At 42.6% G+C, this 27,622-nt stretch overlaps 1 protein-coding gene across 2 annotated transcripts in view; it reads left to right on the top strand.

The window, feature by feature from the left end:
* Nucleotides 1-2,734, top strand: part of GATA6 (GATA binding protein 6) — a gene marked incomplete at both ends in the record, with an annotated part of 29,507 nt that extends 26,773 nt beyond the window's left edge. The window contains 2 exons of one of the 2 annotated variants that reach the window (XM_081097464.1): nt 1,370-1,501; nt 1,671-2,734. In XM_081097464.1, coding sequence (XP_080953590.1) covers nt 1,370-1,501; nt 1,671-1,871 — 333 coding nt within the window. Of the gene's footprint in view, nt 1-1,369; nt 1,541-1,670 lie in introns of those variants that run through there. The other variant, XM_081097465.1, reaches the window with a different exon arrangement.
* Nucleotides 2,735-27,622: the final 24,888 nt, after the last annotated feature.

The raw sequence follows: 27,622 nt of genomic DNA, 5'->3' as shown, positions 1-27,622 counted from the left end.
AAGTCATATGTATAGATCTCCTAAAACCTTACATCCTAGCATCATGCAATTATTGTGAGGATTACAGAGAAAACCAGATTTTATCGGGGGAAGTGTAGGACCACATTTATTTCCAGGCCCCAGGAACCAAGGGGACTCCATGCACCTTCCAATCAGTTCAGCCTGGTATCTAGGTGCCCTGTGTTTCTCAGAAGTGAATGTAACATCAATCCAGCCAGACACATGTTTCAAGGATTTAATGGGATTGTGTATGTAAATGAATGCTTTGAGAAGTATAAAACATTCCACCTGTTTCAAAAAAAGGTATCCAGTAATTTGAGGGCTAGAATCCTGAAAGCACAGAAGAAAATAATGGGTTTATGTGATTATGCCTGGATTTTAAAAAATGTATTGTTATTGATTTCAGAGAGGAAGGGAGAGGGAGAGATAGAAACATCAATGATGAGAGAATCATTGAATGGCTGCCTCCTGCATGCCCCCTATTGGGGATCGAGCCCACAACATAGGCATGTGCCCTTGGCTGGAATCGAACCTGGGACCCTTCAGTCTTCAGGCTGACGCTCTATCCATTGAGTCAAACCAGCTAGGGCATGGCTGGATTTAAACAAAAAACAACCCAATGCACTGCTTTCTCAAGCCATAGTCTAAACATGATTTTAGTTATTTTAGTTTTATTCTACTAAATCATATCACATAAATTGTATGTTTTCTATATGGCCTTTCTCATGTGGATAGAAGGAATGAATGAAACAATGTAAAGGTCACCTTTTGCTTTGAGAAATAATTGCCACAATCATGACGGATAAAGGGTGTTTCCATTCTGGTTATAGTGTGGTCTGCTTCAAACATAGCCCATTCTTGGAAAGAATTAAGGTAAATGAGTTAGATACTAAATCTGTATATGCATGGATTAATTTTCCATGAAGTCAGTGCTCAAAAATTTCATTTATCAGGCCTTGCTGAACTGTGTAGCTTTCTCTTTTAGGCTTTGACATAGCTACTAAACCTTATGACTCTGCTGTGTGTGTGTGTGTGTGTGTGTGTTCGATGCTCTGCATTTTCTCTTGAAATGATTAGATTGTGTGGCACTTTTTACAAATAGGTTTCTTCTTCCAGTTCCTTTTCTACTTTTGTCCAGCTGAACATGTTGCTGTGTGGTTATTGCCATGAGTCCTCAAGATAACAGGGGCCTATCTGTGAGAGTTTAAATCTCCAGGGCTAGGTCCATGGCACTGGGCAGCACAGTGAACTGCCCTGGCCAGGCTGCACTGCCCATCTCACTTGTCCCCATGTGTTGACCTAGTAGGAGCATGACACCTAACAAATCTATGGATATAACTCTCTCCTCTCTGTCCCCATCTTCTGCCAGGCGGGTGCCCCGGTGATGCCTGGCACAGGAGACAGCACTAACCCCGAGAGCAGCGAGCTCAAGTACTCAGGTCAAGATGGGCTGTACATAGGCGTCAGCCTGGCCTCACCGGCCGAAGTCACGTCCTCCTCGGTGAGACAGGATTCGTGGTGTGCACTGGCCCTGGCCTGAGCCTGCTGCCGCTGCTGGAGCAGGGAGGCCCTCGGGACCGGCGGTGATTATGCCACACTGTGCAAACTGGGGCGAGTATGCTGACAGAACAGTCCTCTGATGTGTGATTTCCGTGCCTTTATTTTGAAAGAGATGCATTTCCCAAGAGGCTTGTTCTGCCTTACCAGCCAGCCCCTGTCAAGGAAGAGCCAGGGAGAAGATGGAGCGCTTCCTGGGAAGGCCGGTGCAGCCCACAGCACGCTGCCTCCTCCCTGGCTGCGGCCACTTCCAACCAGCCTGCCTCTGGGCCTGCCAGGGCACCCGCTGTGCCACTTCCAGAAACCTGGACTAGGCCTGGGGCCTTGCCTGCTAAGGAATGTTGAGATTTTAAAAGAAAGGTTTTATGTGTATTGCCCCAAATCATGTGCTTCTTCTGATTTCTTAATACCTTTCCACACCCAGATTTCACGTGCGTTCACGGAGAAGACCATTTGAGGCCATTTGGTACACACCTCTGGAGGCTGAGTTGGTTCATGAGGTCACTTGTCAAAAATATTGCTCAGTTTGCAGGACTGCATTATAACTGTAACATACACTGTGACTGGCGTTTCTCAAAGTTCATATTGTGTGACTGACCTGAAGTCAGTTGGAATTTGTAAACAGGGTAGCAAACAAGATATTTTTCTTCCATGTATACAATAATTTTTTTAAAAAGTGCAATTTGCGTTGCAGCAATCAGTGTTAAATCATTTGCATAAGATTTAACAACATTTTTTATAATGAATGTAAACATTTTAACTTAATGGTACTTAAATAATTTAAAAGAAAAATGTTAACTTAGACATTCTTATGCTTCTTTTACAACTACATCCCATTTCTATATTCCCAATTGTTAAAGAAAAATATTTCAAGAACAAATCTTCTCTCAGGAAAATTGCCTTTATTCATTTGTTAAGAATTCTTATACAAGAACACCAATATCCCCCCTTTATTTTACTGTGGAATATGTGCTGGAAAAATTGCAACAAAACTTTACTACCTAACAGACAATATTTGTAAATATTCTAGGTATCTGTACACACTAAGGTGAAATCTCTACAGTGTGACTAACCCACAGGCAGGTTGGTTTACATTAATTTTTAAAAATGGGATGTCATATGGAAACCTATTTCACCAGAGTTTTAAAAATAAAAAGGGTATTGTTTTGTCTTCTGTACAGTGAATTCCTTCCCTTTCAGTTTCATTTTAATACTCTATAGACATTCATATAAAACAAGCGCATGTGATGCTTTTGCAAATTGCCTTACGGCCTTCATGTCCATGAATTGTCCTTTTGGAGCTGTTTTATAGCTTGGTTTATTTGAAGTTGGCACATGGAGTTATCACTTTCAATTTGCATTGGGGAAAATTTTTATAATTAAAGGGACCCAGTAGTAGATCACATTATCTGAGATTAATAAGCATTCTCTTTAGGAACAGTTCTTGAAAAAAATTGAAAAAGTCTAGAGTTTTTTCCCCTTTGAACGAAATACTTTGTAGTCCAGAAACGGACGATCTCCTCTCTGGAACCTCCCTTTTGCAAAGTGCCACTAAGTCTCAGCTCATCTGAGGTTGAAGTCCTTCCACTCACCAGAAGGTATAGAATGATCTGAACTATCTCTACTTTCCTTCACTGTTGGGTGGATTTCAGGATCTCATCACAACATGGTGTAATTTCATCTTGGCTCCAAGGTGTGGGCCACTTTTCATTCACTGATTACAGCCATTCTATGGGGTCCAGTTAGATTCAAGAGAAGGGAAGTCTTCCTCTGGTGGGTGGTGCTGGAAGTCAGACCTAGGGCTGGGGTATGTGTGTGCCTGGGGAAGTCACTGAAGCCTGCATGCACCCTAAAACCATAGGGTGGGCTAGAACAATGGACAGAGGGCTGGATTTGGAGTCAGATCACTAGGCTTCAAGCCCTGCTCTGCATGCATGAGCTCTGTGGCCTTGGGCAAATTATCCAACTCATTTTCCCTCAACTGTAAAATGATGCCAGTAACATACAACTTCTAACTCAAAGGAGAGTGTCCATATAAAGTGCCTAGCGCAGGGCTTGGTGCACAGTAAGAATTGAGTATGAACGTGACTGAAAAAGGGTGGCAGGAGCTCTTACCAAATGGGTGTTTGGAATGTCTAAGGCCTTTGCAGAATCACAGGGACTAAGACATCCCTGGCTCACCTGCATTTCTTCCACAACGCTGAGGAGAGTGATGCAAGGGATTCCCCTGCCCCGGGGGGGGATGGGGGGGTGGAGGGGGGGAGGGGGGGGCGGGGGCAGAGATGGATGGGGAGGATGCTTGAAAGATACCAGTGTGAGTTCAGCTGATTGTTTAATAGGACAGGGCTGGTCTGACGGCAAAGAAAGTTATTATCCCTCGTTTTTTTCTCCCTCATTCCTCTTATGGTTTTCATTACTTTGAGTCCTTTCTGGTGGGTTGGTAGTTGTTGAGTTAATATGTTTTGATTGGAAAATGAATTTTTCTTATTGAGGCTTCCAAATCCTTTTTTATGGGTATGCTGCCGAATGTTGCTACTTCCAATCCTAAGGTGCCTTTCGGCTGCCGAAGCTCCTCTTCAGAACACAAAGGGGAAGGAAGTATGGCTGTCATGGAATGACCAGGGGCAGAGGAGAAGGAGGGGACTGTTTTATCACAGTGAGCTCCACTGATCTGGGCTTTTTCAATGGTCGCTTTCTCATCCGTGATTGGGCACAGTGGAAGTTTGATCATTTCTTCCAAACATACAATCAGCACCCTTACCCCAGAGTATGATAATCAAAGAAAAGTCATTTCTTGCATTGGTCAGTGTGGCTAAGTTGGCTGGAGTGTAGCCCCGTGCACCGAAGGGTCTTTGGTTTAGTTCCAGGTCAGGCCACATGCCTAGGTTGAAGATTTGATCCCAGTTGGTGTGGGAGGCAACCGATCTATGTTTCTCCCTCTCCCTCTCTCAAATCAATGAAAACATATCCTCAGGTGAGGATTAAAAAACAAAACAAAGCACAAGTTATTTCTCAAGAATTGCATTGACATAGATGCACCTTAGCTTAGAGCAGTGGTTCTCAACCTTCTAGCCCTTTAAATACAGTTCCTCATGTGACCCAACCATAAAATTATTTTCGTTGCTACTGTTATGAATCGTAATGTAAATATCTGATATGCAGGATGGTCTTAGGCGACCCCTGTGAAAGGGTCGTTCGACCGCTAAAGGGGTCGCGACCCACAGGTTGAGAACCTCTGGCTTAGAGAGTGCTCAGACTCATTACCGAGGGTTTCAGAATGTATGTCCTCTGCCCCTCTTGGCTGATGTTAGGCCATCTTACATAACTGAAAGCTCTGTCTGGGGTTTCTCTTCAGGGTCACTTTGTGTTGTTTCCTGGTGCCTATGGGAGGGTCAGGAAAGCAAAGGGAGCCATTCATTTCCCCCTGCAAGTAAATGAACTTCTTGCTCATGGGCAATGTTTTCCCTAGTCCTTGGAAAATCGATGTAATTTCAGATTACAGATAGGTTAGCTGCTGGAAGGGCAATACAGCAGGTCCTCGTGACTCCGCCAGATTCCAGGCTGCTCTCATTTCGAGGCAGCGTGGTGCCTTCGGTGCGTGAAGGCCTCTCCTTGCCTGGGCGTTGTCCATGGGGTCTTCAGATCCCTGTGACCCTGAGGAGGAAGTGCTAGGTGTGTGGGAGGCTGGAAGGGGGACGTAGAATAAGGCAGCCCTAGCTAATTAGAACGTGTTTTGTTTCTGGGTTGAAATAGTAAGTCAGTTGGGGAATCTCCTGTTTGGAAGCTTTAAAGGGCAGTCAGATATGAGTTGGTTATTTTATATGAGAACTATTAATAAATTTGTTAGATCAAATCTTTGAAAACAGGGTCTGTGGGTAAAGATTCTGTGCAGCTCTGGCCACTTGGGTCCTCGAGATGGATTCTGTGTGGCTGAACCATTAGCTCCAGCTAACGCAGGCCTGTCTGCTATGGGTTTTGGAGGTGGGGACAAGGTTGGGGTCAAGGTGCTAGCTCTTTGTAGGATCTGTAGAGGAAAGGAATCATACGGTGTCTTCAGTTTCAACTATAAGATATTACAGGCTGAAAGCCTAAGTTCATAGGAACTTTGGGTAGATAAATTCTGGCCGATAGTTCCAAATAGCTTCTAAAGGAGAGTCAGGCTGTTGCAGGTGCACGTCGACCTCTGAGACTCACGGCAGAGTGAGCGATCACGCCCCCACCAGGTCCACTAAGGCAGGTCCCAAATCTGCACTGGAGGACGAGCAGGACAGCTGGTCCTCACTGTTATTCCCTGCTCAGCTGTCACAGGGACATGTCTGTTCCACAGTCAATATCACTGTTTTTGTTAAAGAGATACTCATTCTTTTTGTGGTTTTTTTAAAAAAAGAACAAACATTTAAAAATGGCTAAACTACAGCAATTAAAGATGAACTAATGTTTAATTAATAGAAAGGCTTATATTTTGGTCATAAGCGGCCCCCTGTGGTAAGATCATTATCTAGACATCCCTTAGCTTTTGAGGAAGTCACTTTTCTCTGGGCCTCAGCGAACATATAATAGAGAAATCAGGCGGTGTGTTCTGAAGGCCCCTTCCATCTGGGTTTGCTGCCCATCGGCCCATGTGCAGATTATGGGCAATGAGGCGATGGTGGGTCTGGTCTGCTCTGAGTCCCTGAGTCTGAGGGGCCTCTGCAGGCTGCTCCATGACTCGGGAAGCTGGTAGGATTGGAATCTCCTAGCTTTCTCCTGGTTCCCTCAACTCCCCAGGCTTGGATCTATGGAGGCCAAGTCCCCCTGTTGCCTTAGGCCACCGAGGGTGAGAGTCCTGGTCGTATTTATGAACACGGACTTGGTAAGAGGTGCTGCCACCCCCTAACCCAACCCCCCAATAGAAAACTTATACAGTGATACGTACCCAGACCGGAAAATGGAAACGTCTGGCAGCCCAGCAGTCCGCAGAACAAGGAAAAAACAGCTTTGCTTTGCTTGGCCCATTGCTTCAATATCTTGTAGTTGGTTTTTTATTTCTTGGAAACAACCAACTTTTCATTGTTGTTTGCCTTCTGTGTCTTCTCTTTAGCCCTTACAGAGTTTTCCTCTCCGTCTCTCCACCCCTTCCCTGGCTCTTACCCTTATTTTTGTGGATTCTATTCTGTTAACACTCCAAGACGGGTCTGAAATAATAATAGCAAATATTATTGCTTACTATGTGCCAGTATTATTGCTTACAAAGTGCTGCACATGTATCGATTGATCTAATCCTCATACCACGGTAAGTGAGTTGTTGCTGTCCCATTTTACAGATGTCTTTACAGAGGCACAGAGAAGTTAGTAACTTGTCCAGTGTTACACGGTGGCAGTCTGGCTCCAGAGCAGATGCTCTTAATCATGCCACCGTATTGTCTTTTCATCTGGATTGAAAGGGAAAGAAATTGAGAAACAGAGGGGAGGCAGCACTGTCTGAGACTTGAGATTATGTCCTTTCTCCTCTAGCATCTCAGAAACACACAGTCGTGATTTGCCAACACAGGTATGCTGAGATTGAGGGAATCTCAAAGTATACATTTTTTGATTGATAGGTTTCTTATGAATACATAAAGTCATGTGTAGTTAGCTGAGAAGTATTGAGTTTGGAGATGTTGTGCTGTCTCTGAGCAAATCACTTCTCTCTCTCTTTTTTAAAAAAATATATTTTATTGATTTTTTTTACAGAGAGGAAGGGAGAGAGATAGAGAGCTAGAAACATCGATGAGAGAGAAACATCGACCAGCTGCCTCCTGCACATCTCCTACTGGGGATGTGCCCGCAGCCCAGGTACATGCCCTTGACCGGAATCGAACCTGGGACCTTTCAGTCCGCAGGCCGACGCTCTATCCACTGAGCCAAACCAGTTTTGGCCACTTCTCTCTTTTTCATGTAACTTCAAGTAAGGCTTGTTATGCTCTTACTTAGTTCAAAAGCATTTTACAAAGTTTAAAAAGCTGGTGAAATTATTAACAGTGATTAAAACTGAACACCAGAGAGAACAAGGACCACTTCGTTGTGATGTAAAATCATTCACTCACCTGGTGGTTGTGCCAAAGAATTGTTTTCAGGAACACTTGTGCAAGCTTTTGGCAGTGGTGTGTTAGGCTTTATCTTTTAAAGTAAGTATTCATTACTGCTGACATCATTGTTGCTATTATTCTTTCGATAAGTTTGCTTTAATAATGATGCTGTCTGTCAGGGGTTCTCAAGCTTCTAGGTGCACAAGAATCACATGTAATGCTTATCAAAATCGCAGAGCCCCCGACCCCTTCCCCAGAGAATCTGATTCTGCAGGGCTGGAGACTTCGTTTTGTTTTTGTTTTTTTGCCTTTGCATTAGTTAAAATGTCTGGAATAGTACAAAATTCAAAAAGCTATAAATTGGAATGCAGTGAAAAACAATCGTCCTTTTTACCCCTATTCCCTGGCCCCTCAGTTTCTCTCCCAGATGCAACTTCTTATTTCTTGTATTGAATATATGCGTTGACGATCACAATGCATACATAAGCATGTACAAGTATATATAGTCCATGTCTTTTTTACATATGTGGTGCTATACTGCATACATTGCTTTGCATTTTGCTTTTTTTCACTTAGTATATTTGGGTAGTTCATTATTTAATTGGTGTCCTGTTGGAGAATATTTGTTTCCAATCTTTTTCTATTTAAACAACACTGCAATTATTATTCCGTATCTTGAATGCAGATATGGGATGAGTTTTTAGAAGTGGCATTACTAAGTCAAGGTGTATCTCTGCTTTTAGTTTTGGTAGATATTGCCAAATTGCTCTCATAGGGGTTGTTCCAGTTTGCACTCTGCCAGCCAATGTTCAAGAGTGCTTGTTTTCCCTTAGTCAAATATCTGTTATCAAATACTCTGATCTTTGTCATTTTGGCATCTCTGAGTTTTGTTATGCATTTATCTTATTGTGAATGAGGTTGAACATCTTTTCCTATGATTGAGAACCGTTTGTAGTTCCATTTATGTGAACTCTTTGCTCAATTCTGCTCATATTCTCTACTTATTTTTTCCTATTGAGTCACTGGTTTCATTGATGGGAGAAATTCTTTGCATATGAAGGAAATTAGCCTTCTATCTGAAATATACTTTAAAGATATTTATTCCTGGTTTCTCATTTGACTTTGTTTATACAAAAACAATCATGACGATCTTTTTTTTTTTTTTTTTTTAAGGTAATTCAATTTATCTTATCTTTTATGGCTTTGGAGTTTTGTATAATATGTAGGAAAGCCTTCTCTGCTGTTACAATTGTTTTTTAAAAATTCCATGTTTTCCTTTAGTACTTATTGGTTTTGCTTTTGAGGTTTACATTTTATTTCCACCTGGAATTTTTGTTTTTGGTTGTTGTAACATCTAGAGTATATATTCAACCTTATGTTTTTCCAAATGGCAGCCTACTTGTCCCAGCATCATTTCCTGAATAATTCATTTACTTCTCACTAATTCAAATGGGATTTCAAAAAATATGTAGATTCTTATTATATGCATTCTTGTATAAATTTTTATATGGATATATACTTAGTATAAATTTTTGTATATATTTGGATATATTTCTGGATTTTCCTATTCTGTACTAATGATCTGTTTATTCATGCTTTGATACCAAATTTCTTTGGCTATTATGCTTTGCAATATATTTAGAGGGTTAGTCCCGTCTCCTAAATGTTTTAAAAAAATAAGAAAAAATTTGATCATTATTTTCACTTATTTACTTTTCCATACAAACTTTAGAATTAGCTTGTTCAAGTTTTTTAAAATGCTGATGATATATTTATCGGAATAATATTAAAATTTTAAATTAACTTAGGGAGAATTAGTAGCTTCACTTGTTAAGTCTTCCTGTCCAGGATGAAGCATGTCTTTTCGTTTGTTTAAGTATTTTTCTATGTTCTTTATTAGCATTTTAAACTTTCCTTCATATAGGTCTTGTGCATGTCTCTAGTTAAGTTTATTCCTAGGTATTTCACACTTTTTAAAAAAATATGTTGTGTGTGTTGTTTTTTTTTTAATTGCTTTAGAGCAGTGGTTCTCAACCTTCTGGCCCTTTAAATACAGTTCCTCATGTTGTGACCCAACCATAAAATTATTTTCGTTGCTACTTCATAACTGTAATGTTGCTACTGTTATGAATTGTAATGTAAATATCTGATATTCAGTATGGTCTTAGGCGACCCCTGTGAAAGGGTTGTTCAACTGCCAAAGGGGTCACGACCCACAGGTTGAGAACCGCTGATTTAGAGAGAAGGAGGAAGTGAGAGAGAGATAGAAACATCAGTTAGCTGCCTCCTGCACTCCCCTTACTGGGGATTTAACCCGCAAGCCAGGCATGTGCCCTGATCCAAATCAAACCTTTGACCTCTTGGTGTATGGGTCAATGCTCAACCACTGAGCCACAATGGTTGGGCAGTATTTCACACATTTTGATGTTAATATATCCCTTTGAATGGTTATGTATGCTAAGAGTATGCATTAAGTTTGTTTCCTAGAATCATTCTGAATTTTCATATCTTTTCCCCCCTAGTTGATTCTCTAGCATTTTCTGAGGGGAACGTGCAATTCCCATTTGCATTGGTGGTTTGGGTGTTGGTGGGAAACCTTGCTCTTGGTGGTGTCTGATTAAGGAAATACATACCACCTAATGCACTTATTCACTTAAATTATGGATTCATATAACTTTAGAGATGGACCTTGCTGAGGTCCAGTTTAGGAAACTGAGTCTTAGAGATTAAGTCTTGCTGGTCAATATGGAACCTGAGTTTCCAAACTCCTGGTTCAGTAGCTTTGGCTCCAGGCTAGGATGAGAGGTCATTGCATGAGACTGGAGGATCAAACTGTGAGCAAAAGTTTTGGCAGAGGCTGGTAACTTTACTATTCCGAGTGTTGCTTTGTTAATCAGTTTAGGAATTAGCAAGCTACTGAGACTTGCACCAATATGGTTTTTCAAAGGTTGCGTATGTCCCCAAACACCAGCTCTGAGTTACTACCTCCAGGGAGTAGCACAAATGACGATTGGTCTCCAGTGAATCATCAAGCTGCATTTGCTGGAATAAATGAAAGCATTGTGAGAGCAGGAAATCAGGACAAACACCTACACTTGCTAACCCAAACAGCTTCCCTTTCTGAGCCCCTGGAGATCAGTTATCACCAAATGGACAGATATACTCTACAAAGTTTTTGCAGGCTTCACAGCTTGTAAATAAGAGGCTGCATTCTTCATGCTCCCCCCTTGTTGAATCTGGCAGAGGGAAGATCTCTGGCTCCAATCAACTGGGCAATGACCAGGAACTGGGCTGCCTGGGACAGCAATGACTCCAATTGAATGAACTTTATAAACCCACTATACTTAATTGAGCGCACCCTTTATTTTGACAACACAGGCATCTTGTCACTGGAACATCATTGGGAGCACCTGATGTGTATTGCCCACCATTTATAAAGCCATGCCTAATACCAATTTATCTGTGTGGAGCACACTGGTATAGATGACACAGTATTTAACATTTCTCTAACTCTTGTCCCATTTACTTTTTCTTATACTCTTATTACTCTTTGCCCCTTTACCAGGACTTTCTTTTTGTTTTCCTAGTCTTCCATTTACATTTTGTTGAGGACTTGAGAGTGTACCATAAACATTTCTGACTCTTTGATACCACTAGATTAAGTGGTGGAATTTCCAGTTGGGTCCTTCCAGGAGAAATTCCCGTCCTCTGCTTTATTAATGGGTGAGAGATTCTTTTATTTTTAGAACTGACCACAGGAAGCCTTTGGTGGGTGGTAGTATCTTGGGTTGGGGCAGTGGAGGGAGCTACTCCCAGTTTAACCTTCTTTCCTTGACCTCTTGGAAGCATTTGACATTGTGGCCCACTCCATTTTTCCTGAACCCTTCTCTTTTGACATTCACGATGTTGTATATAAATCAGCGGTGTGTTGAAGTGGAAGACTGTGGACTTTGAAATCATGCAGATGCGGGTTTGAATCCTGGCTCCGCACACCAGTTCTGCGGCTTGACTGAGTTACTTAACTTTCTGGGCTGCTGTGTTCGGTGTTCAAAAAGGAGAGCAACATTACCACCTCATAACCCTGTCATCAGCCTTGAAGCCTTACTCAGCTTCAGCTGTGTGAGGGGTGGAGCAGCATTTGTAACCCTTGGCAGGGTGCTAGCACAGTGCCTTCATGAGATAGACACTCACTATTTAGTTGCTTTCTAATTTTCATGTGCAGCCTAGAATGACATCATTCATTCATTCTCCACCCATTAGTCTGAGATCTCCCGAGAAACAGAACCATGTATGTGTATAGTGTGTATGTTAATGTGTATATGTATCTGTGTGTATATCTTTATATCTTATCTATCTATCTATCTATCTATCTATCTATCTATCTATCTACCTACCTACCTACCTACCTACCTACCTACCTATCTACCTATCTACCTATCTACAGAAAGGTATTTATTTTAAGGAATTGGCTCATATCATGAGCATGGGGACTGGCAAGTCTGAAATTCACAAGGCTGGCCAGCATGCTGGTGACTCAGATTAAGAGCTGATGTTGGAATATTGAGCTGAATTCTGCAGGGCAGTAGTCTGGAAACTCAGGCAGGATTTCTATGTTGCATTCTTGAGGAGGATTTTTTTTCTTTGGGAAACCTCCTGCTGATTGGATGAGGCCCACACACATTATGGAGGTGAATCTGCTTTACTCATTTACTGTTTAACATTTACTGTTTAAATGTTAAGCACATCTAAAAACCTTTGAAGCAACATCTAGACTGGTATTTGACAAAACAACTGGGTGACATCACCTAGCCAATCTGACATACAATTAACCATCACATGCCACTACATTGGCCATTGATCCTTAGCAATTGGATCTCAGTTCTCAGTTTAAGGTTAAAAGGCTTAATTGAAATGATGACACAGCTTGGAGGGGGCCTTAGGGACCTGTCAGAGCTCATTCAGGGTCAGTGATCGGTGTTGGTTATTTCTTGAGGACACAAGGTGGGGTGGTGGTGGTAGTGGAGGGGGTTTGGTAGAACGGTGCTATTCTGACATGCGGAAGCCGCCCACTTCCACTGCTCGGCCTGGGCTGGGCTCAGCATGGGCTGGCTGTGTGACCATGGGGAAGGTAGGGGCTCTTCGGGGCCTCGGCTTACTTGTCTAGAAAGGGTGACATTTAGACCTGATGCATTTTTAGTTCCCTTCTTACATTGTAACATGGTTTTCTCCGCTTCTCTTGTTTTGGTACGTGATTTGCAGAGACTTGTTAGGAATTTACAGCTTGTGATTGCTTCACTCTTTTGGAAATGGCTCCATGTTTTCAGAGAGCATTAAGAATTGACATCACACGTTTGTTGACCAGGAAAGTGACGCTTTTTTTTTTTTTTATCGCTGTGATGTGATGATATTATTCATCTATTAAGTGCTCAATAGGTGCTTTTTGTATTAAAAATATTTTTAAAAGTTTGTCTCATTATAAAGATATGTTCAGCAGAAGCTTCAGGGTAATGATAGACTTACCATCTGCATTAGCCTTCTTGAAATTTAGGGACTTGCAGAGAATACTGGAAAGAACTGAGGCTTTGGAATAAGACAGATCTCGACTTAAATCCTGGCTTTTCCACTTACCAGTTTTTCAAACTTGGTCTAATATTTAACTTCCCTGAGCCTCAGTTTATTCATCTGTAAAGTGGGAGCAATGGGATGTCCCACAGGGTTGTGAAATGGAATGAAATGCTGTATGTGAACTGCCAAGTGACACAGAGTGAACTTGAAATAAAACTGAGTTTCTTCCTCTCCCCTGGGCTTGTCTCTGAAGTTCTGCAGGGCCACTAGTAAGGTTGAGACAAGAGGCTTACTTTCCGAGAGATCAAAGAACCTATCTGCTTTTAAGGTGAGGTCACCTTCTGAGCTTGTCACATATGAAACGGGAGGGGTAAGCCATGTGGCACTTCACTTTAATTTAGAAACAGACAGTCTGTACTCGAACTGGTGTTTCTTCCATTCTAGGAAGAAGTGATGAATCATTACAGGAAACATTATTATTTTTTTCAAGTACCAATGAAAGTAATTAAAAACAAAACTTTCAGTTGAGAACAATTTTGGGAGGAGTCAGAGTGGAGATGGACATTCCAGGGCTGGAGTCAACATCTTTGAATTAGTTAATCCTGGGTTTTAAGCCCTATTACTATCTCTCCAAGGCCTCAAAAGGATTGTATACTGAAAAAGAAACTTAATGAAATTCAACTCTGTAACACTTAGAATACCATCAGTGATAGAAATAATGGTAAATAACTAACTAGAAATAGGCCTCTCCGGGTGCTGGAGAAACGGTCTTCCCAGCTGCGGAAGACATTCTGGGAGGTGGGAGCTGCTGGGAGGCCCCTCCACTACCCTCCACAGGGTGAGCACAGGCTCTGCCACTTCTCCCAGCATCAGTTGTGCGGGGCCAGGTGTATTCACCCTCTCTCTCCCCACTTGGCTTTAGTCAAACCCTAAATTGCTATTAATTACCATTAACCAGTTTCTTTCAACTGTCCTGCTCTGCAAAGAAGATAGGTTTTAAATTATCCTTTCCTTTAATTGTGGCTGGGGTCACTTTAATACACTCTAAATTAAATGTGATTTTAATTGAAACTCCCTAAGTAGCTGCAGTTGGGACTTGGTGTCACCCACACCCTTCAACTCATGTCGTCTTGGGTTGGTTGCCACACACCAGCCAGGTCAGCACAGCCACTTGTCTCAACTCCACGCGCATATGGAGGAAACAGCTGTTTCAAATGGGGCTGATTTTAACCCAGAGCCAACACGTTGGGGCTCCCTGCTTTTCTTTTCCAACGTGGAAGGGCAGGCTGTGTTATCACCTCACTGGATCCTTCCCTGCAGTGGATGCTTCCCTACGTCTCAAGCCTGAGCAGCACTTTCAGACTGATCTGTGAGCTGACATTTATGTGGTGAGAGAAAGAGTGAGGAAAGAGAGAAAGAGCGCTAAGGAGACACTGAGTGAGTGCTTCTGTAGGCCGTGCGCCCTATGCTACCCCGTGCAGTGCTGGGCTGGGCTACAAGAGGCCGTAGCTTGTTGCCTGTTCAGCAGCTTCAGTCTCTCACTTGGGGTGGAGGCCATGGTAGGTGGGCCCTCGGGAGGGAGTCCTCTGTGTTACTCACGTGATCTGTCTCTCTCTTTGGGCAGTGGAGGGCAGGGGTCCCTGTGGCTCAGACTCACTGCTGAACACAGGCAGGCGGAGATGGCCCGAGTCCTGTTCACACATTGACTTCTTGAAGGTTTGCTGCTCACATTCCAGCAGGGTCAGGAAGCAGGAAGCCAAACAATGGAAAGAGGTACAGAGGTGCAGACCCAAAGAGACAGGCAAGAAAAGATACACTCACAAGGCTGATCTAATAATTGGCTGATTCTGCAGACTTTAGGGAGAACAGCAATGGGAATAGAAAGACTTTTAAAACTAAATATTTTTACTTTAATGAAACCTACAAACAAAAGAGCATATATATCACCTATAGTCAGTTTAATGAATAGTAATAATGCAAAAGCCAGACACCCACCACCCAGTTTAAGAAATGGAGCATTCCCAGTATCTTTGAACTCCTTATGGGGCTAAGGAGCAGTTTTCAGTTACCTGTGGCTACTTAATCCACAGCCAAGTGTCTGAATCCACCATACATTTACATTGAAATATGTCAAATTATCACCTCTTTGGCATTCTCCAGATAAGAATTGGTTTTAATTATTTAAAGCAGTGGTTCTCAACCTTCCTAATGCCGCGACCCTTTAATACAGTTCCTCATGTTGTGGTGACCCCCAATTTCATTGTTACAAATTGAACATAATTAAAGCATAGTGATTAATCACAATACAATATGTAATTATATATGTGTTTTCCGATGGTCTTAGGCGACCCCTGTGAAAGGGTCGTTCGACCCCTAGAGTGGTCATGACCCACAGGTTGAGAACCGCTGATTTAAAGGATTCCCTGCTTTCCCAAAGCCTCCTCATTAACTTCTCCCCCACTCCAGACACTATTAGCAATGTCCCCCAATTTTGTTTCCAAAAAATACGGGTTGATATCCATATAGGGCAATCTATTTCTGTGAATAACATCTATTTAGCTACCTGGTTCTTCCTAAATCCTGTAGATACAGAGCCAGGAATCCTTTCAGACTCAAGTACACAGCAAATGTTTCCCTTTGCAGCACAAATAAAGTACTCTATATTTTTAGAGCTTTCAGGGAGGGGGGTATGGAAGGATAGGTTGCAAATATGATTTTTCTCTTTTTAATACACAGGCACTGAGGCTTGCAGCAAAGATTTCTTCTTCCTTTTTTGGCCTTTTCCAGAAGGATTAGTAGAATGGTTTTGTGTATTCTGTATGGGCAACCTTGGGACCTACCAATCAGGTGGGTGGATGGTTGCAGGTAGGTTAGATCATCTTAAGACAGGCACAGCCAAGAATTCCTTGACCTTGAGCCGTTCTGAGTGCCTACCTGCCGCTGAAGGTCAGGAAGCAAGTCATTAATCAAAGTTGGCTGTGCCCCGGCCTGGTGGCTCAGTTGGTTGGGGCATCGTTCCATACACCAAAAAGGTTGCCAGTTAGATTCCTAGTCAGGACACATACCTAGGTTGTAGGTTCCAGTCAGGGTGCATATGGGAGGCAACCAATTAATGTTGCGCTCTCTCTCTCTCTCTCTCAGTAAAAATATCCTCGGGTGGGGATTTAAAAAAAAGTGATGATACTGCCTCCCCATACATTATGATATATGTGTAGGTGCCAGCCCATCATTTTCTGGGTGTCCCCAGACACTGTTTCTAGGATTTTGAGGTGCCTTCCACCCCATTTCTATACCATCGTCCACTGGGCTAAACCTGGACCAGCTGTCAGCTCTTCTACCTTTTGCTGCTCCTCCATAGGGCTTTGAGAACGATCTGGATATGAGACCAATTCTATATTCCTTGACCTTGTTTCAGAGTGGCCTTGCTCTTCTCAATCTATTTCCCAGAATTCCCATGACCTTACACCACCAGGTGGAGCTTTTTGGTCCTGGACCCAGTTGAACATTTGGGCTTAGGGCTTTTGGGGGGATCTTTTTGGATTTGGCAGTATCACTTTTGGGCAGGGCCTACGCAAAAAGAGAAACCCCTCATTTCTCTCATGACAATTCATGCCACTTTGCAGAAGGATCGCCCAGAGAGCCTCCGTGCCTGAGTGTGGGACCTTGTCCTGAATCTTCTACAGCTTATAGAGGAAGTCAGAACCATTCATGATGACCAGAGGATGAAGTCACCAGTGAGTCAGCTGGAGGCCAAAATGTCATCTAAGAGCTGGTCATCTTGACCTGAGGCCTGCATACATTGTTTGTATGCAGGTATGTGCATTTTTCTAAGGAAAGCTTCATTGCTTTCATCAGATTCTCAAAGGTACCTGTGACTCAAAGTAGATTAAGAACCAGTCATCACTTCTGATTGCTGGTTTGCAATACAATGAGAAAAATAGAAGATATAATTGAGTTTTTTATTAACTTAAAATGATGAGCATGCTCTTTATTCTGGGATTATGTTCTTTGGAATCTTTGGTATTACATATTCTTTTCACTTATGGGATGACAGTGATAGTAAATAGTAACTATAGATAACAATTCTTTCTTGACAAATAAAAAGTTGATTATACCTCCAATTACAGTTCTCTCCCCCACCCCCCGGCCTGTGAGATCCCACATTCTGGGAACTCACTCATCTAGACTGCCTTTATATTTGCACATGATTTTGGAGTGTGCTGCTGCATCGCTCTCCTCCCACTCTCCCCCTACATGAGAGTTGTCTTTTATTGTGTACAAGGCTGATCTGAAGAAAGTGATGTGGTACAAAATAAACTTAGGCATATTAAAAATTTTAGGAACTTATTTGAGCAAAGTTTGATTTGAATCAGGCGGCACCAAACCAGAAATAGTTATGAGCGCTCCGTCCACAGGAGCCAGGGACAAGACTTTTATAGAGAAGGCGCAGAAGCAAAGCAAGGCAGTTATTTGCTTGGCTATAGCTTAAGGTGGGCTGCTTGTGTTTGGCTGTCCTTAGGTTTTAATTTCTTAACCTTGAGGCATTTGCAGGCTTAGGTTTTGCCTGATGTAGGCCACTAAGGCATTAGTACAGCCTCAGCCTAATGGCCTTCTTTTTAATTAAACTCAACTTCTCCAGGTCCCCAGGAAAGGTAACTGTCCCTTTGGGTAAATCACCTAATCTTCATGGACCTTAATTTTTCATAAAAAAAGAAGGGAGTTTGGTGAGATTTTTCAAAGTCCTTTCAGAATCTAACATTATGTAATTCAAATGAATCCATCTGAGGCCAAGAGGGAAAGGCAGCGTACAGATCGAGGGAGAAGATGAAGGGCAGGGAGAGAACCTTGTTTCTCAATTTTTAGCAAAAACTGGAGCGGGAGAAAACATTTTGGAATACGTTTAAAATTTGCAAAAATGTCTGGCATTTGTCTAAAAGTAGTGAATATGCTTCCCATATAGAGATGGGTAGAGGAGAAACGGATCAAAATCAGGTACAAGTTTTCTCCGTTCTCCGAAAGTTTCATAAGCTGAAATGGCATAAAGCAAAGAATATCCTTACTTTCCTAAAGTTTGGAATGCCACTTTGCTTTTATGAAAGGCCTACATTAGGACCCCTGTTTTCACTAACCGAAAGACATGCAGAGAGGATTTTCCCTTTTCTGAGAAAAGGCTGTGACTGTACTAATGTTACACCTGTCTAACAATAAGGATAACAGCAACAAAAAGAACAATAGTCATAGTTACTGCTCAGCTCCTGGGGCACTGGCTCTGAACAGAACTTTGCATTCATGATCCCATTGAATTCTGAAAGGTAGGCTTGGATCATCTCATTTTTATAGATGCAATCATTGGCTGGCAGCCAGTAAGGTGCAAAGCTATGATTGGAACCCAAATCTACTTCACTCGAAAGCTCCCACTCCTGCAAACACACCTGGAAGCCAGAGCTTCTTTCCTCCAAATCCAGTCTGATGGCCAGCAGCTTGGGCGTCGCCTAGGACTTTGTTGGAGCCGATCAGGCCCCACCCCAGACCTAGTCTGGAAAAATCTGTACGTGACCACACTTCAGGGGATACATATTCACGTGGAAATTTGAGAAGCATGGGTTTAAATGACCGTTTTTTAAAAAAACTTGTCTCACATGTCAATACATGTCAAGTGTTCCCTGACTTGGTGGTTGAAGAAGCAAAGACTGGCACTAAGGATGAAAGAGAGGGACATTCAGGCTGCGGAGAGTGGAGTCCTTGCTTAGTGATTGGTTTGTGAATTTCTGAACCCCTCTTGCCTCTTTCCTCCATGAGGACTAAATGTATTATGGAATGCACAACCCCAGTAGTGAGCCCCAATGTAAACGATGGAATCTTACTGATGAGGCGGTTCATCGATTGTAACAAATGTCTATAGTGGGGGAGGCTGTGCATGTGTGGGGATGAGGGTATATGGGAACTTTCTGCACTTTCCACTTAATTTTGCTGTGAACCTAAAACTGCTCTAAAAATATGTATTAAAACAACAGCAATAATTGAGTATGTGAGCCATGGGCTTTGCCAAAGATGGCACAGCCAGTAAGATAAAGCCCGTTCAATTCTTTTTTTATCCATTTGGATAAAAGGTGCTTTTGAAAGAGAGGGTTTTGTCAAGGGCCATGATCTCATCATCTGGCAACACCGTTGGGAGAGGATCCAAGGGAAACCCAAGGTGTTGACGTGTGGGTGACTCAGGGGCCCGCATGGCTGACAGTGAGCAGCCCGGGGCTTGGAGTTGGAGGGAGGAGGCAGGAACCTGCTGGGCCCTTTCGGGCAGTGCTGCTGGGTAATGAGAACCTGGAGGCCTGGATCTGGGCTCCCGCCTGCCCAGAAGTGCTGGGCGCTGCGGTTTGCTTCTCTTTGGTTATCTGAGCTGTGTTCCCCTTTGTTCTTCAGTATTAGACTTGTGACCTGTGGTGGGTCTTTAAAGGGCTCTGCTAACACCAGGCTGCCCTGGAGCTGGATTTATATGCATTCCAGGCCAGGTCCATGCTGTACGCTTGACAGCAGTTCTTGGGGGTGGTTAGTATGCCTGCAATGCACCATCTAATGTGTTTTGCTTGCTGTTGTTTTTGTGTCTGTGTGTTTATTTAATGATATTACTAACCTATAAAGCTTTAAAAACATTTATTCCTGTATCTCATTTGATTTTCATGACAGTGTCTGATAGATGGGTGAGTGATAGAATTAGGGAGTCCGGGTGGGTGTCACTCATCCTCTGGATAATGAAGAAACAGAAGTTCAGCGGGTGAAGTGAGTGACTTGCCTCAGCTCCTTCCGGCGGGTGACGCAGGTGATGTGAGCTACAGCTCCCAGGCCTCTCCCTCAAGCATCCCCAGGTTTCTGGCTTAGGCTGCTTAAAGACTAGCTAGGTCAGCAAACTAGGGGATGCTTTCCTTGTTAGCCCCTGAGGAAGACAGTTGACCCGGTGTGTATTTGTGGAATTTCCCGAAGTTAGCACTTTTACAGGAGATTTAGGACCAGGGTGGAGAACAATATGACAAAGCAGTCTGTAAGAGAACATTTTTTTTTCCCTTCCCATTTGGCTGTGCTGTTGTGGCCGAGCACTTAAATAGCCTTTCTTATTTTTATCCAGGGTGCCACATTTTAAGAAATGAAACACGGAGGAAAACAAGGCTGAGAGAAATGGTTAGGCTTGGCTTAGGGATGCTCAGCTCAGGACTCATCTGAACAACGAACAACGAACTACGAGGAAGCCAGGGAGTTGCTGACAAGACAGGTTATCAGAATTTGAGACAAATGGTCCAAGTGGCTGTTTAGCATCTTGGGCTTTCACAGCTTCGATTTCAAGCCAATAACTCACTTGGGGAGAGGGGCCCCAAGTGACCTGTGCTCCACACCTGGAGCAGTTTCCCGGAGGTGGCTTATTCATGAGCAAATGTGCGAAATTACTAATTAGCACCCTGCGACTGTGCTAGAGCAGTGTGGGTTATGGGTGGGTGTGAGGAGTACCCCTCCCCTCTTCCTGCCCTCTTCCCTCCTGAGATACTTGGATTGATACTTGGATTGACACTGGCAGGATGTCTCTGCTAATGAAATCACCATAGCAGCCAAGACTTTTAAAACTGAAAGGATGGGTATCAAAAGAATGCTAAAAAAACTTCAAAAACAAGCAAACAAAAAACCCCCTTAACACGACCTTCCTAATGTGATTGCAGTATTTTTATATTTGCATTTTTCTGCTCTTTGTCTACATACACATTTATTTGCCATTCTGATAAGCTCATTGTAACACCTATTTAGCGCGGTGCTTTTTCCTCCTAGTACTATACCATACATACTGCTCCAACTTATACATTGTCTTCAGAAGGATCATTTTCAGTGTCTGCACAATAGTCATCACACTGCCACCTCAGTGTACTGACCTGTCCCTTTGGGGGGGTGTTTGCTTGTTTCTAGGTTTTTTATTATTGAGGTGGCGAGGAACATTTTGGTGTGTAGTTCCTTTTTTTCTTTGAAATTGTTTTCTTTAAACATATTTTTAAAATTTATTGATTTGAGAGGGATAGAGAGGAAGGAGAAGAGGAGAGAGAGAGAGAGAGAGAGAGAGAGAGAGAGAGAGAGAGAGAGAGGAAGAAGAAGAAGAAGAAGAAGAAGAGAGGAGGGGAGGGGAGGGGAGAGGAGAGGAGAGGAGAGGAGAGGAGAGGAGAGGGAAATTTGTTTCACTTATTTATGCATTCCTTGGGTTGCTTCTTGTATATGTCCTGACCAGGGATCGAACCCTCAACCTTGGCATATTGGGATGAAGCTCTAACCAACTGAGCCGCCCGGCCCGGGTGAAATTGTTTTCTTAAAGAAATACCAGCAGTGACAATGAAAGACGGGATCTGGGCAGGTGGTGCCACTCTTCTGCTTCTATGGGGTTGGAGGGAGATGCTCAGCGCTTTCCAGCCATCTGCTGGGGCTTCTCTTTGAAGTGCTTTCTCAGACCCTTGAAAATATTCCTCCTGGGTTCCTACTTAAGCTTCTACCTGCATTTCCCTCCATTCCTTCTCTGACTATCTTTTCTCAGCCCAAATCTGCTCCTTAGACTTCTCCAGAACACCTATCTCCCTATCCCTGGAAGGGTCTCACCTGAATGACCCTTCTTTTCCATCCTGGCTCCTTTCTGAAGCCCAGCTGCCCTCTGAGGGATGGAGAGGAGAGGGAACAACACATTTTGAATCTTAGCCTCTGGATCCGATGTCTTATCTAAATATTATTTCTTATCCTCCTTACATCACAAGCCCACAAGGCAAGGGCCCTGCCTTTACATGTGCCATGGAGAACAGAGAGCGCTGCTGGCACTTGGCAAATGTGGAACGTTGTGTTGTAAGGTGCTAATAACTGGAAGATGTGAGTGGATGTTCTGGGGAGGTAGGATCTGTGCTGGAAATGAGTGGGGCTTCCTGAGAAGACCACCAAGGAAAGTCTTCACAAGAAGAGGGTGGTCACCCGTGTTTTCAGAAAAGTGTCTGGGGCTTCTGCTACTGGGAGCTATTGGCATTCGAGTAGGTGTTTGAATGGGGTGCTGTCCACCTGAACAACACTTCATGGAGCAGCTCAAGTCCTGCCAAGTTGAATTCAGGGCTAGAGACAAGGGATTGATGCGCAAACACCTCTGAAATAACCCTTCAGTGACATTGGGCAATGGGACCCGGACTTCTGAACAATTTCTACATTTTCATAGTTGAAGTTTCTGAATGGAGGGTAAATGTTAGAGAGGATTTTTCAAGAATAAAAATCTCTTGTTAGGTCAAGCAGGTGGGACCATCCACTCTCCATTGACATCAACAACGGGTAAACATTTATTTTTTTAAACTTTATCCTAAGATATTAATGATATATACCTAACCTCCCTTGACAATTTTAGGTAAGGTTTTTCATTAGTTAAGGAGAAATTACATCAAGAAGGATAGAAATGAAAATCCTATCTGGTGAGGGCTTTTCACATCAGGTTTTAAAGCAACTTAGATAAATAGGCTGTTTCTACAAATGGGTTCTTTCTGATGCAGAGTCTGTTTTTGCTTTTGAAATGTGTTGATGGTTATAAATTTGCTATTATTTTTATACATATTGCATAGGATGGATACCTATAACTATTTCCATATTATTCTATAGTCCAACAAGTACTTTAATATACATTTTCTCTTTATTCTTACAACAACTTGTGAAGTAGAGATAGGTCTGCTTCCATTTCACAGAAGTGGACACTGAAGCAAAAGAAGTCAGGGACTCCGGCTGTCAGTTTTTGAGTCAGAATTTAAACCAGGCATTATTGCTGTCTAATGACGTGCTATCTGTCTGATATGGGAAATGATGGCACATTTCTGTTGTAATCTCATCTTTCTCTCTCTCTCTTTTTTTTTTTTTTTGTCTTTATGAGTATTCTGTGACTTGCTCTCATTCTCTCCTCATAGGCTTTCTGTCTATCTCATGGGTATCATTCTTGTATTGTTAAAATTCCAGAGAACTCATTGGACTTCGCATTGGTGAAATAGTGCATGTGGCCCCAAAAGGGCAGCCTCAGGTATTGTCAGGAAACAGAACTGGAAGACAGGGGAGCAGGAAAGCCCAGGCAGCTAAAAGCGCCAGTAGACACCACGGGAAGCCCACATGAGGCATTACACAGAAATGCTCTGACGTGTGGGTTGAAGAAGAGTTGGCACTTCTAAGTCATCGTGGGCTGTCCTACCTGCTCCAGAAGTGCTGCCAAGCTGCTGTGCTAATGCTGCTTGAATGTCCAGGGGATTTAGGCTCCCCTCCATACACATGTTGGGGCCCTACCAGGAGTGAACATTTTCATCAGTTTCTAACAGATAAACATACTGTTTAAATTGCATTTTAGTTCAATTACATATATTGCTTATCTGTGTCTTTAGAATCTCTTGGCATGTCTGCTATTGCTATTGTGTGGCTTTGGGTAAGCGACTTAACCTCTCAGTACCTCAGTTTCCTTATTTATGAAATAGAGATAATATTAGCCTCTACCACCAGGAGTTAGTATGTGGATTGACTGTTGAAACAAGATCCCTAATGAGGGTCCAATAAATGTTAACTATTACTGTTATTATAAAGGCTAACTTGTCTGTAATCTATTATAGATGTTAGGTTTGTTCTTCAGCTAGTAATGAGTACATTTCTTTTTTAATTTTAGAAAATTGTGGTAAAACATACCTAACAAAGTGTACCATCTTAGTCATTTCTAAGTGTACAGATAGATGTGTGGCATTACGTACATTTACACTGTTTTGCGGACTACATTTTTAAAAGGGGGAGTGGACCAGGGAAGGGATGGTGTGGGTGCCGTGTGTGCAGTGTTCACAGTGAGAGGCCCGCTCCACGCCTGGCTGCCTGTCCTGGACGGCGCAGTGCAGGAGCAGGAGGGTGACTGGGCCATGGCAAGCAGGGCAGGCATCCGTGTCCCACTGTTCTGTGAGCAACTGAGAGGCTGCGACTCAAACAGTTTCGTCCTGTCATTACTCCAGTTTGTTTTTATTTGCTTCCCTGGCTGGCTTCTTTTGCTCCATAAGTTCTTTGACCCTGGGAGGATCCATTTTGTAGATATCATCTGTTTGAAATGTCAGCAAATCAGTGGCTGAGAGAACCATTCAGAAGTCCGATTGGAGGTTCACGACTCAGGTCTTCTAGGACTTACAGATTAAGCATGGAACTGAACTCCGTGATTTTACTGCAGTCCTTAAAATGAACAAGGCCAGAAGTTTAGAAAGTCAATTGCTAAAAGTCATGAAGATATGGAAACAGACTTTAATAAAAATGGGAAGTCTATATCCCTATCTTTCTGAGCTTTTTACTTCAAGTTGGTGATATCATGAGTCTGGTAAATATGGGATTAGCTGGAAAAGCAACTGACCTGAAGCTTGGCACACGTGTCTGTGAATTCAATGGAAAGAGATATTTTTAATTTATTTCCTATGTTCCTTCAACAAATATGTAGTGAGTATGAGCTGGAAATTGTAGTGGTCACCATAATTCCACTTAAAAGGATTTCATTCTCTTCCAGAGAAGGTTTATTGAAAAAAGTTTCTAATGTGTAGCTTTTTAGGCAAATGCCTGTTATACCTAATGTTGAATTTGTTATTTAACTCTTCTGGGCCTGTTTAGTTTGCAGGTGTTAAACAGACACAAGGTTTTAAATATATGTGGGAGATCTCAGGTTGACAGAAGGAGCCTCAGCTGTCTCCAAGGGGGCTGCTTCAGTAGTGACCTTGAACTCACAACTATTTGCAACCGAAGGGTTCCATGTGGGCACACCTAGACGCAACCACTTAGGGGCAAGCTTTACTGAGATATAATTGACCTATAACATTGTGTGCAATGTAGTGATTTGATATGTGTATATATTGCAAAATGATTACCACAATAATGTTAGTCTATACACCCATCACCTCACATACTTTTTTTTTTTTGCCTTGAGAACTTTTAAAATCTATTCTTTTAGCAACTTTCAAGTATACAATACAGTATTGTTAATTATAGTCACCATACTCTGCATTACATACCCAGGATTTATTCACCTTATAACCGGAAGTTTGTACCCTTTGATAACCTTCACTCATTTCCCCCACTATCTATGTATGGACGCTTGGGCTGTTTCCATGTCTTAGCTATTGTAAACCATGCTGCACCCTGGCTGGGTAACTCGGTTAGAGCATCATCTCCATACACCAAGGTTGCAGGTTATCAGGATGATGATACAAGAATCAACCAATGAATGCAAAAATAAGTGGATCAACAAGTAGTACCCCTCCCTTCCTCTCTCTCAAATCAATAAATAAAAATTAAAAACAAAACAAAATACCATGCTGCAATGAACAGAGGGATGCCTATATCTCCTTGAGTGATTTCATTTCCTTCGGATAAATACCCAGAAGTGGAATCATAGTTCTATGAACCTCCCTATTGTTTTCGGTAGTTGTTGTACCAATTCACATGCCCACCAACAGTGTGCAAGTGTTCCCTTTTCTCTACATCCTTACCAACACTTGTTTTGTCTTGTCTTTCTGACATGAAGATTTTACTTTAGCCATTTTTTCATCCATCCATTCATCCAAAAAGCATTGAATATGCTCATAGGCATTGGGACTTTCCCGAGGGGGGAAACATGCCTAGCATTTCCCTGTCTAGTCTGACTATAGAACCCCATGTATTCTGTGGAGTGAAGTTTTGAAAACACTAAAAAGCAAACTGTGCAATACTCTTGAATTCCCTTTAGTACCCATCCTATAAAAGCTAACCTGATTAGCATTTATATCTCCTGGGTGTATTTGTGAAGAGTAAGCAGGGACTAGAAATGGTTATACCCACGAGATGTTGTGAACTCCATCTTTCCCCAGTGATTTGAGAAGTTGACATTTTAGTTTGGATGAAAAGAATAGTGAAACAGCGTTCTTGAGTATGCAAGTCCTTCCCTCCTGATTTTCTAGATAAACAAAAACTGCCACCTTTCTTTCATGCAGAGCCACCTGGCCTCTGGCCTCACACCTGGGATGTTTCATCTCTAGGTATCTGATTGACCTGCCTTTCCACTCTCTGCCTCCTACTCCCAACTGGAATCCAGGGAGACGGCAGGAATTGCGCTACCACCTGGAGGTTCGGCAGGCACACCCCTGTGATGTTTGTGTTTGTGTGAAGCTGTAGAGGTCCTGGCTGGAAACTCATCTCTTGGATTGGGTCTAACATACAGGCAATGCCTAGAGAAATCTATCCCCAGTCTCCTGGGTCCCCAGCTTCCACCCTCTCCCTGAAGCCACTTCTCTTCCCCACCCTAAATGGGGTAATGGGGTCGTGGGGGAGGGGATGAGGAAGGATATTTCCCTTTATGTAGTCCTTGAGGGTCAAAGAGTCATAAGAGTTTCCTCTGCGGAAGAACACTACTTCCTGACATGTTGCTCGCCTTGCGATCAGGTTTCTTGGCAGGAAGAAATAGCTTCTCCTTCCCTCCCACAGACGTGCCAAGGTGTGGAGATGGTCATGTAACAGAAAATAAGACGAGACGAGCTTCACGTCCCTTCCTTCTAGAGCAGTGGTTCTCAACCTTCCTAATGCCGCGACCCTTTAATACAGTTCCTCATGTTGTGGTGACCCCCAATTTCATTGTTACAAATTGAACATAATTAAAGCATAGTGATTAATCACAAAAACAATATGTAATTATATATGTGTTTTCTGATGGTCTTAGGCGACCCCTGTGAAAGGGTCGTTCCACCCCCAAAGGGGTCTCGACCCACACACAGGTTGAGAACCACAGTTCTAGAGGAAGTAGAAGAGTGAACTTACAAACAAAACAGTAATTTCCCTAAACTTGTAATAACTGCCTTAAAAATAACAAATGGATTTATTGTCTGGTGTGATAGCATGCTGATTGGCATGCTTAGAGAGCCACTTGGATTCTAAGGGTTTATTTTTATGCACGTGTGTGCACCATCATTATCAAAATGAGATAATGCATGTGAAAGTGCTTTGTGAGCAGTAAAGGAAGTACATGTAGGAAAGTGATTCTTGCTGTTATTGCCCTGTTACTAACACCAGCTAGTAAAGCTCTGTTTTTTAAAAAATATACATATATATATTTTATTGATTTTTTTATAGAGAGAAAGGGAGAGGGATAGAGAGTTAGAAATATTGATGAGAGAGAAACATCAATCAGCTGCCTCCTGCCCCTGCTGGGGATGTGCCCGCAGCCAAGGTACATGCCCTTGACTGGAATCGAACCTGGGACCTTCAGTCCGCAGGCCGATACTCTATCCACTGAGCCAAACTGGTTGCAGCAGTTCTCAACCTGTGGGTCACGACCCCTGAAAATACATCCTGCATATCAGATATTTACATTACGATTCATAACAGTATCAAAATTACAGGTATGAAGTAGCAACGAAAATAATTTTATGGTTGGGGGTCACCGCAAC

This window comes from Myotis nattereri (genome assembly GCF_964212035.1).
Source record: "Myotis nattereri genome assembly, chromosome: 8".
Taxonomy (NCBI): Eukaryota; Metazoa; Chordata; class Mammalia; order Chiroptera; family Vespertilionidae; genus Myotis; species Myotis nattereri.
The sequence above is the reverse complement of the archived record's forward strand: the minus strand, read 5'-3'. Positions and strand labels throughout refer to the sequence as shown.